The sequence below is a fragment of the Prosopis cineraria genome, unplaced genomic scaffold (assembly GCF_029017545.1).
Source record: "Prosopis cineraria cultivar Desert tree isolate PC_DT_omini unplaced genomic scaffold, ASM2901754v1 PC4, whole genome shotgun sequence".
Classification (NCBI taxonomy): Eukaryota; Viridiplantae; Streptophyta; class Magnoliopsida; order Fabales; family Fabaceae; genus Prosopis; species Prosopis cineraria.
Window position 1 is genome coordinate 4,893,846 of NW_026555335.1, and position 19,160 is coordinate 4,913,005.

At 32.5% G+C, this 19,160-nt stretch overlaps 2 protein-coding genes across 6 annotated transcripts; both read right to left on the reverse strand.

The window, feature by feature from the left end:
• Positions 1-3,191: 3,191 nt before the first annotated feature.
• Positions 3,192-9,240, reverse strand: LOC129308502 (casein kinase 1-like protein 10). Of its 4 annotated transcripts, none has more exons than XM_054949629.1 (15): positions 8,465-9,239; positions 8,327-8,367; positions 7,841-7,883; positions 7,676-7,745; positions 7,382-7,530; positions 7,197-7,292; positions 6,207-6,277; positions 5,887-5,948; positions 5,701-5,764; positions 5,538-5,622; positions 4,872-4,998; positions 4,714-4,787; positions 4,538-4,601; positions 4,098-4,225; positions 3,192-3,973 (listed from the first exon to the last, which is right to left on the reverse strand). In XM_054949629.1, exons 4-15 carry the CDS (start codon positions 7,692-7,694, stop codon positions 3,692-3,694), a joined length of 1,221 nt encoding a protein of 406 aa, XP_054805604.1. In that variant the 5' UTR covers positions 7,695-7,745; positions 7,841-7,883; positions 8,327-8,367; positions 8,465-9,239; the 3' UTR covers positions 3,192-3,691. The 4 variants fall into 4 exon arrangements, with proteins under 4 accessions (XP_054805604.1, XP_054805601.1, XP_054805602.1 ...); XM_054949626.1 differs by lacking the exon at positions 7,841-7,883 and having other exon boundaries at positions 8,465-8,705; positions 9,079-9,227; XM_054949627.1 differs by lacking the exon at positions 7,841-7,883 and having other exon boundaries at positions 4,538-4,598; positions 8,465-9,240.
• A 5,425-nt stretch (positions 9,241-14,665) lies between these two features.
• LOC129307871 (uncharacterized protein At4g14342) lies at positions 14,666-17,918 on the reverse strand. Of its 2 annotated transcripts, XM_054948809.1 has the most exons (5): positions 17,719-17,918; positions 17,020-17,080; positions 16,650-16,735; positions 16,429-16,552; positions 14,666-14,887 (listed from the first exon to the last, which is right to left on the reverse strand). In XM_054948809.1, exons 2-5 carry the CDS (start codon positions 17,023-17,025, stop codon positions 14,840-14,842), a joined length of 264 nt encoding a protein of 87 aa, XP_054804784.1. In that variant the 5' UTR covers positions 17,026-17,080; positions 17,719-17,918; the 3' UTR covers positions 14,666-14,839. The 2 variants fall into 2 exon arrangements, with proteins under 2 accessions (XP_054804784.1, XP_054804785.1); XM_054948810.1 differs by lacking the exons at positions 17,020-17,080; positions 17,719-17,918 and having other exon boundaries at positions 16,650-16,741.
• Positions 17,919-19,160: the final 1,242 nt, after the last annotated feature.

The window sequence follows — 19,160 nt, forward strand, 5'->3', positions numbered from 1 at the left end:
ACAACGTATTTTTTGCTTATTTTTAGAAGAGTAATTAGCTTAGTACATTTTCACTAAAGTAGAAGAACAATGATTTGATGTTATATTTGACTTGTCTATTGTTACTAATCTTATAATATAAAGATCATTTGTGTTTATTATTATAATGTGTAGTTATGATTAATATGATTCAATAATTGATTTTAAATTATTGTTATTTATGTACTTGTGTTGTTTTGATTTTAAACTTAATAAATTATATGATTTAAAATTTTAATGAATGTTATTATCCAGATCTTTTTTCGATATTATTCCATTTATCGGGACGGCGGGACGTCCCGATCTTGTCCCGGTCCCGTCCCGACTCTTAACGGGACGGGACGACTTTCGGGACGGGACGGGACATGGGACCAAAATTCAGTCCCGATCTTTTTCTCGGGACGGGACACGGGACGGGACACGGGACGGGGGTGTCCCGGTCCCGTCCCGTCCCGTGAACACCCCTAATAGCCACTCAATAATCAAAGTATACCTACCCTGTGCAGTTGTATATCAATTAAATAAACACACATAAATGGAGTTGATTAACCAAAATATACCTTTACATGCCACAAAAATTGTCATTTCAAAAATTAACTAATTTTCATACTTTTCATCTCAAATCACAGAGTACATTGCCATAAGACATACAGACATGTGACAATTACTTAATTCATTAATTCCATGCACATCACCACAACATAAATAACAATGTGACAATAGTATACTCACTACCATAACTTGCCATAAACTTAATAACCATGTGACTACATATCAAACAAACACTTATGCATGATCAAATTATCATCATACCCTCCTTATTTCTTCCAATTGAAACCGTAGGCTATAATATCAATCATGGTTCTATTCGTGTAACTAGACTACTCAAGCTCACCAATTATGAGGTGTAATTTGGTCAAAGATCACAGTATTCACTCTTGAACTACAACTTTCTCCACTTTTGAATTTTTAGGATGTCATATATCCTAAGCTAATATCTTTAATATAACATGTGGAGATAACTAGATTCTAATCTCTCAACGAACTATAAGATAGTCCTTTGATAAATATTGGGACAAGGCTATGCCTTTATGTGCCAGAAGGTAACCGTAAATACCATATGGATTTTATCCACCCCTCTCCCTAAGCAAACTCTCTCCAACTGATATTGCAATGTACAATGCCCACTCATTTCACAATTTCATCAATTCAATATGAACACATTGAGCTTACGATATTATGCTACCCAAGTAAACACCAATGTTATTTTCACAACATTATCCACTTCTATTTTCAATTTTGTACCCAATTTAATTTTTCATTTAGTCTCACATGTTATAATCACATACTAATACAGCTACATCATCATCACATCACACATCATATATTTCTAATTTCAATGCACATTCATGGTTCAAAAATTCATCTCGAATTTAACTTCACATTTATGTAGGATTAAGATTAATATATTAACATATGGTTTATAGGATGCTTTAACATTTATAAATTCAATCATACATGCAAGTAAACCCATTTTCACATTAAAAAATTAATTAACAAATAACTACATAAAGTAAGGTTCCGTCGGTTACCTTAAACCTTTGAGAGGTTAAAGGTTTATCCCTCAATGTCTCACTTCCAAGCTTGCTTTCTAAGCCCAAAATGGTGCCTGAACGATTAATCTACGATTAATCTACAATTAATCATATTCAACTCAATTAACAATATTGAAAACACATTTTCAACTCTCATATTTTCATTTTCAAATATCTAATGCCTTTACTTCTAACATTTAGGCCTACCTATTTGATTTACTAACTCTCCTTTTTTCTCAATAGCTTCATTAAACTCTCATATTGTCATTAATGGCTCAACAACCTTCATAATTTTGGATTCAATGCTCATTTTTGGACATTAATGATTCTCAACTACCATTAATGTACAAATCCATGATTTTTAGGTTTAAACATTCAAAACAACTCTTATCAACTTTATTTGAGTCAATGGGTTAAGACTTGTAACCTATATAGACCAAAAATTAACTCTATCCTTCAAACCTTAGCTCAAATCTCTAAGAAAATGGGTTGGGAACAAAGAAGAATAAGTTAGAAGGCTTATCCTTAGGGTTGAGCAGCTCTAAAACACCTACAATCCCCTTGAAAATGAAGCTCTAGTAGAGCTCTTTTCATTTTTATTTTCTTCTCCTATGTTTTTCAGGTTCGATTTGCAACTTATTTTGACAAAAATTGTACCATGCAATGCGACGCATGCTACTTATGCCATGACGTGTGGCACACAGAGGTTTTGCCTCTTTGCTTCAATCCATTGCGCTGTGGTGGACCATGCTCACACCACGGCGTATGATATAAAACCACACACTTTCATTTTTTCTCCCTTTTTGGCTTTCATTCGATTTTGGACCCACATTCTAAGGTTATTCTTAAGCCCAAAAAGGTTATTAAATCCTCTTGAACCATTCTCTACATCAATTTCACCAAGTTAACCTTGATTAATTCATTAGTAACTCAAATTAAAAATTGAGATGTTACAGTTAAGGTAACTAGATAATTCATTCTATTTATCTTCTTGTTTAATTGTTTACAAGAAAAATTTGTGAAATATATATGTTATTTTATTTTTATATGATTTAGAACTTGTAAAGTGAGAAAAGAAAAGGATTTTAAGAAAGTTTACGTGCATTTATCTTTGTATTTTCAGTTAAATGTTGATTGGTAAGAAATATAACATCAATGTACTTCACTTTTCTCTGGTTAACCCACAAGACAACAACCTTTAGCTCTCAATATTGGAGAAAGTGACTTCAGTTTGGTAGAAAACGAGCTCCAACGATATTGACGAGGTTGAAGTTGAGAGGAATGAACGCCGTGTTCTTTGTGATAGATGGTCTCGCTAATTTCAATTTGTCAAATAAGAGGCAATTAATAGCAGTTCAATCCTTTGGACCTTAAGAGAAGATTCAAAATGTATTCAGCCCTTTCTGCAATTTGGTTCCTTCCAGAGGCCCTCAATGCAATTCTCCAAGAAAATAATACACTGAAGAGGGGCAAGAGATAATATAGAATTGGTAGTAGCCCCCACCTTTTCCTTGCTTTGCTCAAATCCTTTCCGTTAGAGAGAACCTAAATTTGAATATCTTCCTTCATACACAACAATTTCGGGAGAGGAAGAAGCTACAACTTGAGATACCAATAAGGGTGGAAGAATTTAGGGTGGAAGAATTCTTGCAAATACATTGACTGAAAAAGCAGTTCCATTCCCTCATTGTACACTGAAACAAAAAAGTCTGGTTTCAGTAGTGCAGAGAAAGGGTGAAACAAACCTTGCAAAGCATGTTAATTAGGCTTTGCAATTTCTTTTTCCTTTTCTTGACAGGACAAAAAAGAAAACTAGGGAATGTATTTAGTACAAATAGCTGAGTCTCGTATATTAATAATTTCCCAAGGGAGACAGTATGTCTCTTCACAGATGAATCCATGAGGCAATAATCATGGAAGGAGACAGTGTGAGAGGTGCCCGTCCAAGCTTTAACGAAAAACTTCATGGAGCTTTTAGGCCTTGATGAACCCTGCTTGAGATGGAAATTTACAGAGTAATCAGGTGTAGACATCTCATGAGAAAATATTGGACACAGTACGTTGTCTTCTGACAATCTTCACTTCCTTTTCCCTGTGCCAATTGACAAAAGCTCAAAGCTCCTTATTGCATCATCACGGCCACCTCTTGATGCTGTAGCACGGGTAAATGATGATGATTTGGACTCAAAACCAGGCTGAATCCTTTGAGTGGTCGATAGACGGCCACTGCTCGACACTAATCTGCTAGCACGGCTTTCACTAGGCTCACCAGAGGAGCTTGGCCTACTGCTTGACACGACAGGCCTTTTTGAGGCACTACCAGTGCGAGAAGAGCTTCGAGCCCTCTCAGAATCAGGGTGCTAGAAAATAAAGCAAGCGAAAATTAAGCAGTCAATCTGCTATCTAAAGAAAAAATGTTTGAAGGACCCACACTAAACATGCCCGTGTACAAATAGGACCAAAAATAGAAGGGAGTGCACTAACCACTATTTTGGATGAGGGCACACCGTCTGAAGACCTGTGCCTGGAATGATCACTAAGCAGACCAGAGCCACTTCTTCTAGCAAATGCTTCAACAGAGCCTGGGAGTCGTTCCCGAGTCTCTTGTGCAACTATATTAGAAGAATAAAGATAAGAGTAAGCTGCTTAAAGCCTTTCTTTTTTTGTATATACAAACAATTCCTTAATATTAAGATGAACTAATGCTAAAATGAAACAGAAACTTTCAGCGTATGATTCAAACAAATGCAAAACCACTAAATTTCAAACAAGTCCTACACCAGATGATGAGAATAGAGCAGAGATTATCAGCATAATAGAAACTAAACATGGATCAATAAGACATTGACACCATTTATCCGTAGCATCAAGCAGGAAATAGCTTTAGAGCAAAATATATTCCAGATCTTGCTGTAGGAGCGAACCTAAAGGCCTTTCTACCCTCTCTGCAGATGGTCCCTGGTTCATAACTTGTTTCCCACTTGGCTGCTGAAAATGGAACAAAAATTCTACTTAATAAGAATCTTTTAGGAGAGATGCAGTGAAGCTATATTTCTTGACTCTTCACAGATGAAGAGAGAGACTACTGAAAAATACTAACCCGTGATCTGGAACTTGATCCAATTTGTGGATATTTTAGTATAGTCCAATCAAATACATAATCAAACTGATAACCTGCAATTACAACATCTTTAAAGTCATGTCCTAGCATTGGAAAACTTTCAACAAACAAACAATAAAGCTTAAATATGAGTTAACCTTCTCTAATAAACAGGTCCCGAAAGAGTCTCTTTAGGTATGCATAATCAGGTTTGTCATCAAACCGCAATGATCGGCAGTAATGAAAGTAAGATGTAAACTCTGAAGGATATGACTTGCAAAGGACCTATATCAAAACTCATACGATAAATTCTTTGCAACAGATATAAGGGGCGTATGAAAGACTTGACTGAATTAAAAATGAACTTACGCACTAAAATGCAAACAGATAGTATAAATGAGCAACAATACTACAGTTAACATATACAAGATGCCTCCCTCTTTGGTTTCTTTCTTTTCTTTTTGTTGGGGGGGGAGGGTTTTTTTTTTTTTAAGGACATATTTAATACTACAGTTAACATATACAAGATGCCTCCCTCTTTGGTCTCTTTCTTTTCTTTTCTTTTCTTTTTGTTGGGGGGGGGAGGCTTTTTTTTTTTTTTAAGGACACATTTAATACTACAGTTAACATATGCAAGATGCCTCCCTCTTTGGTTTCTTTCTTTTCTTTTCTTTTTTTAGGGGGGGGGGGAGTTTTTTTTTTTTTTTTTTTTAAGGACACGTTTACAGACTAAAGCAGAAGATCAAGAAGAGTTCTACCGCAACAGTTAACCAATTATTTTGATATCAAGCAAAGGAGCTGCTAGTGACAAAAAGTAATAGGACCTCTATTGGAGTAAGCATCTTCTTTTCACTGATCTTGTCATATTTCTGCTTTTTAGTGCCAGCTTTCAAGCCTTGCCATGGGAGACTGGGGCAAAAAAATGGTAATCTGAGTCAAAAATAATTGGAGAATGATTATAACAAAGGCAAGACTAATTCAACCAACCTTCCTCTCAAGAAGTACATGAGCACATATCCAAGTGATTCTAGATCATCTCTTCTGCTTTGTTCTACAAGAATAATCAGAATAAGGTAACATTTTTTTATTAAGAAAACCCATTTTCAATCAGGAAATGTTAAGTTTGAAAAGCATAGTGATTAGAATCTGTAACAGATAGCCTCAGTTGCTCACCAACTCCAAGGTGAGTGTTAACACTTGCATACCGAGCAGTTCCAGTGAGATTCTTGTTTTCCCTGTAAAATAGTATGATAATTCATTCACGTACAAATAAAATCCATGAAAATGACCAATCATGTAAAAAAAAAAAAAAAAGGCATGAAAATAAATCTAAAACTAACTCATACCGGTTTTAAAAAAAAAAAAAGAACCCATTATTATAAGGCTGCTACCGGCATAAAAATCAATTAAGGACTCAAGACAATGAAGATATGAGACATCAACAGCTCCTCTATTCCAAATTAAACAAACCAAATCAATCTCAAATATGGTACCTATATGGTATGTGCTTGTGTGTTTGGAGATCCCGATACTTTTTTGCAAGGCCATAATCAATTATGTACACCTGTAATGTATCGAACACAGCAAAAAATTATGACACAGGCAACATAATAACCTTGGACACATTTAAGTTATTGCTTTATTGGTTAATAGTGCCACTGCCAACTAAATAAAAAAAATTCTTCACATGTATGTACAAGAAATTTTGGAAATGAGATACTGATTATAGACCCTTCTCTCTCTCCAGTCTCCTCCACTGCCGACCACGAGCTTAAATTCCAGACCATCAACATTCAACAAACACTATCAAATTCACAGTATCGGTTCTAAACTTTACAACAGGATATGAAAAATCCTTAGAAAAATCTAAACCCTGAAAAGTTCGTCCCAAATGAAAAGGAATAAATTGTTGTGCACTATCAATTTCATATAACAAAGAATGATTTCAGCGTATCGCAACTAATCAGTTCAAACTTTAATATAGTACACTTTGTATTGATGAGTGAGCCCATCCATAAACAACTAGAGATTAAACTATCAGGAAAAAATAAAATTAATTCATGAACTAATTCTGAAAATGATTGCTTAACGAATAGAAACACATGGAATTCAATAAAATAAGATCAATTAGATAATCTTAATATAAAAGATAAAGCATACATGTGTTTTTTAAATGACAGAAAAAATAAGGAAAGCCAAAAGTTTCCTTCTGATAAAATGGGGGGAGTCCCAGAAAAAACCATTAAAAATTCTTTTCATAGTTTACAACCACCCCTATGCCTAGTTAACACTGCAACTCATTAGAAACTCAATTTTCAGATCTCCTTTATCCACAGGAAGGCCAAATATTTTCAGCAAATTCTTAAATCACAAATAAAAATTGATCACAATACAACCAAAACCAAAAGTGATGAAACTTGTCTAAACAACCAAGAAGATAAAAGGATTCCCAAAAAAAAAAAATGCTGGGAACCACAAAATACCTGGTTTGCTTTGCGGCCTAAACCCATTAAAAAGTTATCAGGCTTTATATCTCGGTGAAGAAAACCTCGGGAATGCATGTATTCAACTCTATTTATCTAGGGAAGCAAGAATGAAGAGGAATATATCACAAATACAGCTGTCTATAATGAATACAGTTTTCTAGAAAGCAAAAAAAAAAACTTACAAGCTGATCTGCTAGCATCAGAACTGTTTTTAGAGAGAATTTTCTATTGCAATAGTTAAACAAGTCTTCTAAACTTGGACCAAGAAGGTCAATAACCATGACATTGTAATCGCCCTCAACTCCAAACCATTTTAAATGGGGTATGCCAGCTTCAATTAAATTTGAACACTTTAGTCAGAGAAGCACATAACCTACTAATAATGTTTCAAAAAGAGTAAATAAAAAGAACTAACCACAGGAGAAGGCATTGAAAAGGCAGAATAAAGAACAGAGAGTAAGGGGCAACGAACTTACTTCCTCCTTGAAGAAGCATATATAGTTTTGACTCATAATGAAGTTGAGGATGCTTGGTCTTCGCAGGTTCCTGACAAAACAAGGAAGAGAAAGAAAAAAGGGTCAGTATTAGCATAAGTTCAATATTTTTTTTTTTAACCAACAGCATGAGTTAAAACTTGGAACCTGGTGGGGAACAAACTACAGAAAAGCTTCAGGAGTCTGAAGTCTGAACACACAATCAACAAGCCATGCAAAGTTTAATGCTCCCCAAAACAGTATAACACCCAAAACAACTATTAATGCACAAATCCAGGAGTTGCATTGAGGATTTAAGAGTAAGCCTAATTTGTGACCCTGTCGGAACAATTGTTTATAAGCTCATGGCTTATGTTAATAGCTATTCAGGCCCAAAATATCTCCGTTTCTTCTAAAAGTAACTGGTACCAAAAACATTGCACAAAAAACGGGAACAATATTGGCAAATATTTCTTCAACTAGAGTTCTATCAACCAAAAGGCAAGATCATAACTGTTAACCAAAAGAACGTTATGTCTCGAAAATAATACCACCAACTACAATTTCCAAAGACGCCTAAGCACCATGGAAAAAAGCATGATCAAACATAAAAAGTGCAAAAATATGTAGACGATGCCTCAAGACTGCACTCACCAGCTTGACACCTACTTCCTCTCCATTCTGCACATTAACGCCTAAAAAAGGACCAAAAAGCCACATGAGATAAAGTCTTACAAATTTGTAAGCAAAAAGTGTTCCAAAAAAGCTACTAAAACTTGTTAAAACGCGTACCCAAATAAAGCTCGCCAAACGACCCACTCCCAATCTTCCGCCCGAGCTTGTATTTTCCGCCAATAACGTGATCCATGACCATAAATCCAAAGAAGCATACACCCAAAACTCAATCTCCCGGAATCTAGTAAATTCCAAACAAATCTCCAATACGCATTAATCGTTAAAAAAGTCGATTAACCCGAATATCTCATCGGCGATCTGTCTTCACTTTAAGCTCAGTGTCAGATCCATCACGCTCCTAAGTCACCAGAACGATCCGTTGCGGTAATGAGTCACAAAAATCAGGCTTTTGATTCCCAATATCTCAAAAGGAACAAGAAGAGAAACTTTTGATCATCTAATACAAGATCAAAAACGATAACCTACAAAACCGAAAGGTCATACGGAGAAGCCCCCTTTCCTCTTCTTTACAGGGGTGGGAGAAGAGAAAATGCAAAAAAAAAAAAAATACAAAATTGAGAAGAGTGCGAGAAAATTAGGCGTATCTCGGATGGGAAATCATAAATGCTAAAGAGTAAATCACATATCGGGAAAAAAAATCCAAGACAAGAGAGCCAGAAAGGAATCCAGTGCCTAAGATCTTCACGCCTAGAGATGGGTCAAGATTAGACCTGATCTTCGGATCCGTGTCGATGACACCAACTCAGTTTTTTCAGGAGAAATTTTGCAATGAATATTAGAACGACAGTGAGGAGATAAGAATCAAAGAAAGGAGGCGTAAGAAGGGAGGAGAGAAAAAACAAAGAAAATGAGCTTCGGCCAGTGGATGACTGCAGAAGAAAGAGCGACGACGATATTATAATGATTATTTGCGTTACGATTATTTTAACTCTCTTAATCTTCCATGATTATTGTTTACTTAATCAGTTGTAATATTAATTTAATATAAAATGTAAAATTTATAATGATAAATCAACTTAGATTCATTAAAAAACGTGATTAGTTTAAGTAAAAACTGAAATTTTCCATTAGGCTGACACATGCCATCGAATCGAATCGAAATATCGATTAAACTAGGAAGCTTAATCAATTAATCATCCTATATGGGGTCGGCCGTGAGGAAAACTTTGTCGGGACCCCGTATGTCATTGATTATATTAGTTAAAATTGTCTTGTGTCTAGTATTAAAAATCATTCAATTTTGTAAAAAATTAAAGTGAAATTAAGATGTCTTGCGATTTCAATAAATTTAATAATATTAAAAAAAATAAATAATAATATTTATTAAAATTTTAAATTATATAATTTATTAAATTTAAAATTAAAATAATACAAGTACATAAGTCATAATAATTTAAAATTAATTATTAAATTATATCAATTACAACTATAAACATATAATATGATAGCAATTGCAAGTGATCTTTAGATTATAAAAACAACAATGATAGATAAGTCAAGCACAATATCAAATCATTAATTTTTTTTATTTTAATTAAGATATGCTAAGTTAATTACTGTTTAAAAAATAAAGAAAGAAATACGATATAAATAAAAGTTATTAAATATTTGTATATATAAGAATAAATTATATTTAATATTATTAATATATTATAAAAAAATATTGCTCTATTTATTCTATATCATTAAAATTATTAATATAAATAAATTTTTAAAAAAATTACACGTATTAAAATTATAATTAATATGATCAATATAAGTGTAAATTATATTAATAAAATTAATATATTTAATATATATTGATAAAATAAAAATAATATATATGTAATATTTGGGATGAGATGGGGACAGAATGTTCAGATAGTAATTCTATGTCCCATCCTATCTCACATACTTTTTCAGTCCCATCACATAAAGTTCAATTCCAAGTATTTTTTGACCAGGACAGAACCTATTTTAATATAATTAGGATGAAACCGGATCAATCGAAGTGGACACAGACTAAACACCTTTAAGTTAAATCATTCTTTTTTTTTTAATACTTCGAAGGTAAATTAATCGAAATCGTTAACCTTTTGTGCTCAACACAACGCACTCGTCTTTACTTCGATCATAATTTATGTAGAGTAATTGTTACTGAAAATGTCTGATATCTTTGCGAGATTGTATTCAATCTGTACAACCGTATAATATCGTCATAATATTGGTACATAACACAAAATTTTTAACAAAATTACATTACATTACATTATATTTATATTTATATTTATGTTTATATCGAATACCCCTCCAGTTTAATACAAAACAAAAGAACGACAGATTTATATTATTTAATGTGTTTCAATTATACTATATAATACTAAACTTTATTAATATTTTAAAATTATTAAGACCCATTTTTTTAAAAAATTTGAAACAATTATTAGCATCAGAACACTTTGTTGTCTTTCTGAAAATTTGAGATCTTGTATTGTCACACTATTATTTTACAAAATTTCCAACAATTTTCGATTAACTTAAATAACTAAAAATTTGAGATTTTGTATTGTCACACTATTATTTTACAAAATTTCCAACAATTTTTGATTACCTTAAATAACTATTATCACATCATGTGAGATATTCATTGAATAAATAAATTTAAATTCAAATAAGTGAGTATAAGGATTCTTTGATCCAGTTCATTTGCTGCATTATTATTTTTAAAATTAGCATTGATTATGAATCTCCGACAAAAACAATTAAAAAAAATATTTCCGAAACAAGGAGAAGACTTATAATTAACAGCATCAAATGTGCACCGACCAAAAAAAAAAAACAGTATCAAATGTGTTAAAAAAAAGTACTTTAAGACAAATTTAATGAAGAAAGCTAACTTTGACCAGTTTTCTTCAGGCATGAAAATTAATTAACAATAATTAACAGTGTCTTATATAAGATTAAAAGACCGGAGGAGATAATATGCAGTATGCAGTCCAAACAATGTATTAATACAATTTATGGTAAGGGGGAAAAAACAATGTACAAGCACTCTTGACATGATCTAAGAGGAACATTAGTACTGGGGGAAAGATCCAGACGGACACGTACAATTAATCGTTAGGCCATCTTGCCTGCAAGTAGCTTTATTTTTCAACATAGAGAACAAAATATCTCTGTGACTTGTCGATCTATATGAATATATGATTATATGTGTACATATTATACTTAAAATTTGTTTCCTCGATTTTAAATATTTAAAAAAAAATCATTGAAGAATTATTGCTGGAACTGTGATGCAAGTTTAAGTAAGTTTTGCGTAAATAAAATAATAAGATTATATTTAGATTGTCTTTTAGTACACATTCAGGCATTTTGCCTGGCCTCACTTGCACTACGCGCATCTTTCGCTATCGATTTGTTTAGCTTAGCTAATACTGATTCATGACATGGCGATTAACCTCTTAAGTTAATCAAGCAGTTTCTTTTTATTGATTTTTGGTAATATAAGTGTGTGCTCCAATTGGTATATTTAATCAAAGAGAGTGACAACAGTCTTTTAATGAAGATATTAACAACACTGATACGAAGCCTGTATAGATATTAATTCCAGCTTTGACTTCCCCTTTGATTCCATTATTATCGTGTCGAAAGAAACTAACCGCACTCTTGCCTCCCTATATGTTACATGATTTTATGTGTGATAAATCAAACATTAAATTCAATTTTGTGAGACTTCAGACTACCCTTTTGCCAAAACATCACAGTCAATAATCAATAAAAATTGTAATTTTTTCGTTTAGCTTTATCATATAATGTATTATAAGCATAGAAAATGACAAGATGACCCTGTTCCGGTGATGCAGGTTGGGCGGATCAATGAAATATAGCTTTCGTGAGCTTACGTAGAGACAGATTATTGGTTGGTACATCAATTCACCTAGACATTTTAGTGGGGGTTTGTTAGACAGTTGTCTAGCATCGGTGATCTGTTTATTAATCATTATGCATTGCTGCATCTGCTACCTCTGTTCTTTCCTTTCTATTTTTTAATTATTTTGCTTGCTTCTCCAAAAATTTAAGGCCCCACAATGTCGATATCTTCCAGTGTTGAAAGTTGAAAGACACTCCTACGTGTACGATTTTTTAAGAATCCCATGAATGATGTGATCTGAGAAAGCACCATATTTTCTTCCGGGGTTTCAGAATGCTTGACTTTGCTGACTCAGTGTCATCTCTGAAATCTCCTACTATCACATGGGTGTTATTCACCTTTTGATTGAGTTGTAGCCATTTACAAATTACAAGGCCGCGGCATTTTCTGTGATCATCTTGAAAATTAAGGTATGAATAGCCTTTGGATGACATGAAAAATTTCACATTCCTTTTTTTTTTTGTTTAAAATACTATCACTATTGACCCACATTTTTTACAAGTAAAATTACTCATTCTAATAAATATTTATTATATATTTTTTAAATTATCCTTCATAATTTATATTAATAAAAATAATTAATGTATGATTATATTATTTATCAGAAGATATTTTAGTCATTTTTTTAATTTTTAAACATCATTATTATAGTTAATTGATTTTTTTAAACTGTGAGATATAATTTTGTTTCTTATATATAAAAACGAAAGGATTATTAAATAAAATTGAACTTAATAACTAACATATAATAAAGAAAAATAAACCATAAACTTAACTTTTAATGTTTTCATTTAAGACATGGGCTCCTTTCACTATTCTTACGCGTGTTTCCTCTTCTTTTTTTCAACCTATCACTCCCCATTCCTAATAAGTATTAGAGCCAAATTTTACTCGAAACCTATAAGCTCATTATTGCACACATGTTTGGGTTCTAAAATAGGACCAGCCTCAACTGTAGCAAAGGCTTGTGTATCTCACACTATTTGAAGCATGAAAAGCTAGGCTAGCCTTGACTCACATTTAAAAAGGATACTGTTAGATTGTTTAAAAGCTAGGCTAGCCTTGACTCACATTTAAAAAGGATACTGTTAGATTGTTTAAATTTGAGTAAACTTTAGATGATATAAAAAGTCTCACATTGAAATGAATTAAAATGTAATATCCTTCCCCTGCTTTCGTCCATCTTTCTTTTCCTCTTACTCCCAAACAATTGCTCCCAATTTCTAACGGTATTCAGTCACCATGCAAGGCACAACATTCAACACAAGACATGCGAGAGCAAGATCAAACTAATGGATGATTATATACAGAGTAGACAAGTACTTAAAAGTTTTTATCAACCGCAAGTTTCAGAACAGCGTGATAAGAAGACGGCATTGAGGTTGCAGCAGTAAAAGAAAGTGAAAATGTCGAGTTGGAGCACTTATCAGTTTATTACGAAGCTTCGTCGACGTTTTTCATGAACCAAGAAGTTTGGCCTTCCCGTGAGTTTGATCGCTCAATCAATCTCGGGAGAAGCACCCTATCAGTTTACATGCTTACAAATATGGTCCCTCGCTAAAAGAAGCCAAGGAGAACTCCTTTCCATCACAAAAAAAAAAAAAAATTATTGGTTAGGGTATGTGATTTTGTACAGAGGAGTAGGCCGATCCACAGAAAACCAAAGCAATGTTGTTATGACCAGTTCATAAATCTATCAAGTCGTTTAGAAGGTTCCTATTCTGGGATTCATGATTGCATTATGGAAGATAGAGCAAACCATTAACAGGGTTGCCGTACAAAAATCGGAAATTTGAATGGAGTAAACGAGCTGCTGTTGCCGTAGAGAAATTGAAGCAAGCCACGGCTTTTGAAATTGTTTTAGCAGTATCAGAATTTTCTATTATATTTCCTGTTGAGACAGATGCCTATAAGAGCTGTTCTTTCTCGAGGAGAACATCCTCTTGCTTTATGCAACTAAAGTTCTCAGTTCAACAAAAATGCATCCACCAGCTTACATAAAAGAGTTATAACAGCTACTCTTAGAGAGAATGTGCTTGACAAACCATTTCCCATCAAAACTGAGGTAGTTTTCCCCAAAGAAATATAAACTATTACATAAATAGTGGGTAAATTTTAGGGTCTAAAGCACACAGAGGATAAAAAGCGCAAAGAAAACATTGTGGTTGATGCTCTTTCTAGACGTGATTATTTTATGATTTGACACGGTCACGTTAAAATGCAATTTAAGGGAAAATCATGATTGCACAGATGCCTGCACAGTCTCTCTAAGAGAGAAAGGATCAATTCCGCGACAACTCTTAAGAGAACATCTAGAATAGCAAAGGCTTTATCCCATGACCTAATTTTCCTCTATATATATATATATATAGCAAAGACCCTACTAAAAGCATAAAAAGGATGGTGCAGCAATCTCTAATGAGTATCACATTCAAATACAACCATAATAATCCATACTTGTCCTCTATTTGAACAACAGACTAAGTACAACAAACAGTTAAAGCCTACCACCTCTAATGATCAAAAGGGAGTCGCATTCTTGATCCAGATGGTAATCCTTAATCTTCTTCTCTTTCAGGAGGTAGGCCACAGGGAAGGAGCATTTTCTGTACAGACAATAGAGCTTGTCAATAAATAAAAGTAACTAGATGAATGCACAGGGGCCTATTAGCAACCTGCACAACTTAGGGCTTGTGAACAGTGCAGCTTTCTATAGATTTATTATATACATATAGATACAAAGTACCCCTTAATCATCATGTATAGGTACGAGGAGAGAACCTGCTATAATCTAACAGCTCACATTATATGGTAGCAACAAAACATCAAAAAGCATTATAAGTAATGAATGAGATTGAGAGTCCATTCGAACAAAAAATCACAACCAGATTATCAGGTCATGTGTTTTTAGATATGTAAAACAAATATGAGATGGAATCATGATTCATGGATCACGTTAACTTATTTCTAAAATTCCACACTTTACTGGAATAGGATGCTACAGCTGCCATCAGTGCTTCAAAATTGAGACAACACCAACAAGCCTTATTCCACTAAATAGAGTCAACTACATGAATTGCACGAAACTATTGTGCTCTATCATTAATCAAACTTTTAAAAATATTATTAACTAAAAAGTCTCGTTCAACAACCTCTGTAAGTGTTTTCTCCGATCTTCCTCTACCTCTTCCATACTTCAAAATTGAGACATTAATAGAAATTTCAAAACATATTATAGTTCAACCTTGTGACAATGGAAAAGTGTATAGTTTTATTTAAGTAAACAAAAAGCCATACCACAAATACAAGCTCAATTAATATATACAGACATATATATTAACCTGTGGTAGACACGGAAATTCGTGCAAAATCATAAAGATCCTGGATATTCCTATACGTTTCCAGGTCAATTTTTGGCTTGAATACCAGAATACAATGGCTCCTTAAAAAACAAGAAAACAGTAGTTTATGTTTCATATTTCATAATAGAAAACACTTACAATCTGGCCATTCAAATCATTATCTCTGCCACCACAAACATCTAAAAGGTAAAGAATGAATCTAATCATGTACCATTCATTCTCTTGTACATCACCATTTTATCATTTCAAATTCATGCACCTCTGTATCTCTAAAACTCAAATGAAAAGAAAGAGTAAAAGAATAAAAATACTAGTTGCATCTTGATTACTCATTGTTCTACAACTCCAAGTAAATATGTTGCCTCCACACAATGAAATAAGATCCACATGATACCATATTCTACATAACCAAGATCTACATTTAATATTGGCCACAAACGTATGACTGATAAAAGATTGTTCCTCCAATGCCATACAGAGTAATTCGACAAATTTATCCCCCAAGAATAGCTTAAAAATGAGTAAAAAGCAGGAATCCTGCACTATTTTCAAATTTCAGATTGAAAATCCATTTGCTGAGGAATTATGATGTATCTTTGGAATCGTGGAAAACAAATAAATGAGAACAACCTATAAACCTAAAGTAACAGCATATAGGTTAAAACTATAAATTGTGACCTTCACAAGCCAAATGCAGCAAGACAAAAACAAGTGTACTTTGAGCAGTTATCATGGAAGGGAAGTTTAAATTTATGAAGCACTTGAAAGAAAGGAAGATAGAGAACCTGCATGAAGTTGTAGCGTTCTCTTCCAATTGATTCATTTTCAGCTATAGCAAAGTATGCCAGTATGGGATAGTGGCCAACATATGAAGCATAGCTATCACGTTGAATATTCACTGCCCACTCACTGTATGCAGACAAAAAACAGGGAACAACTAAAATAAATCACATTGAATGTTACAAAAACACTGAGAAATAAAGAAACTAAAAAAAAAAAAAATTACAATCGATTTATATCTGCATGCCCAGTTCCAACATATTTTGCTTGGAGGTGCTCAAGTTGGGAATTGATGTTAAACCTATCACTCGCCTGCATGATAAGTGAAAAGATGCATCAGATGTTTGATATCAATTAGGCATTAGGAAATAAGATCTATAACAATTTCCTTTGCAGATCACTATGATTACAGGAAGATTTTTTTTTTTTGGGGGGGTGATGGTTACACATAAAAAGAGTCGGTGCAATTTCACCAATAAAGTTTCCAGGAAAGGACAAGAGGATTATTTTATTGGCCACAAGGAGATTTTAGGGTTTTGAACAAAATCGAACAAGAAAATATAGACAACAATCAGGAACCATGTGAAGGATTTTACCTGCATATTGCCTGCTTTTCAGGACTCACAAACAGCAGTTGACAAGAGTAGCGAGAGCGAACTTTAAAGTGACAAACCAAGAAACTGTTATTGATGTCTCCAGAAAAATCCATTTGAACCAAAACCAGAAGACAGTTTCTAATACAAAAGCCAAGCACCGTTTCTGTCTATCCATGTTGGATGATGTTAAGTTCTTCCTTTTCTATATTTTAGTCCTTATTTATTTAGCCTTATTATGATTCTTTTTTTTTTTAGTAAATCAAACTGACGACACTACCACTGAGCTAGAACCATTGTGAAATTCCTGTTGTAAGAACTTACAACACAACTTTGAAAACCACTTTTCACGAGGAAACACGGTGAGAAGGAAGCAATTTAACATCTGAGGCGGGTCGTACAAAAATGCCTTTTTAATGTAATTACATGCATCTATCCAACAACTAATATAAACAAGTGCTTTCAGCTCCCAAATCAGCAACAAGACAAATAACCAAGGAGCTATTGTGGTTCGCATAATTCACTAGTTCAGATACGAAGTGCTTGAGATCTACTTTTACGTATCCGGGAATTTAAACTAAGCACGCCATACCCATTAGCGCATTTATGTCAGCTCAAAATCCATGACAGATTCCCAGATCAAAACCCCATTGCCCAGGGCCCAGGCTTCGACGATTCCGATAAAAATGAAATAAATTTTACCTAGAATGTAGAAAAACCGAAGTTTGAAGGAGCTTCACTGTCGTTAGAATCCCCTAATCTGTCACAGCCACAACTCCTGATGGACGGAATGAATGATGCTGAGAACACGCTTTCGGATTCGGAGTGTCCCCAACAAACAGCACCCAAGCAATTCCCCAGTGAGCCGCGCGTGCTCAGTAGAAAACTTGTTACTCCCAAAAGCCTTGCCCTAACCAATCTCCCTTCTTTATATTATTTTTAATTTTAATAAATTAATATATAATTTGAATCACAAATTACAATTTAAAGGTAATTTAAATTTTAAATTTTTAAAAGATATATTTTAAATTTTAAATAATTAAAATTGAAGTAATTTTACTCTCACTATTAAATTTAAATAAATATCTGTTAAAACGAGACTTAATGTGTGATTTTTATTAAATGAGAACACGAGAGAAAAGGGGAGTGAAATTTGATAAAAATTACATATTAAATTTCAATTATTAAAAGACTATCAAACATTGTTGAAATTTAATTGTGAGGGTAAATTATTTTTATTTTAATTATTTATAGTTTAAAATATGCTTTTAAAAATTTATTATTTAAATTGTTCTTAAACTTATAATGTAAAGTTCAAATTATATATATTAACCCATTTTTAATCTCATCATTACTATATTATATCAAGTCGTTGATATGTTTTTAATTCTATTAAACAGTTTATTTTATAGATTAATTTTATTAAAAGGTAAAATTAAAAGTTCTATTTTTTAAATTTACAAATATCAACTACCATTTTTTTACGATAATAAAGTAATTATAAATTAACTTTACCCTATAAATAGAATAAAAAAATACTTCCTATAATTTCTGCTATAGAAACTTTTTAAAAAAATTATTTAATTTTTAATGTAAAATGCTTGATAAATTATTAATTATTTTTTAATATTATCATTATTTAAACTTATTAAGTATGAGAATGTTATGCAAATCTAAAAAATTATTTAAATATGAGTAAAATTAAAACTTAATCTTATTTTCAAACAAAATAATAACTTAATTACTTCTCATTAATTTTGATAAGATAATTAGAAGCACAATCAATTGAAGTAACTAATAAGTATATATTGGGATTGGTGTTTTAGTTTTTTTTTTTTTTGAACTCCAACATGTTTTATGTTGCAAAGGAAGAGTCCCACGTTAAACTAATGATTTAATAATATTCATATTTTACATTATTAAATAATATTATTTTCATCTCAAATTATAGAACATTTTTAATAAATTTTTTTTAAATATAAAACACTTTAAATACATTAAAATTTCATTAAATATAATAATTTCAATATTATCTTTTTTTTTATAATTAATTTTAACCTACTCTCTTTTTAATATATTAAATAATTAATATTTTTAAAAGTTTATATTTTTATTTTAAAAAGATAAATTTATTAAGCATATTT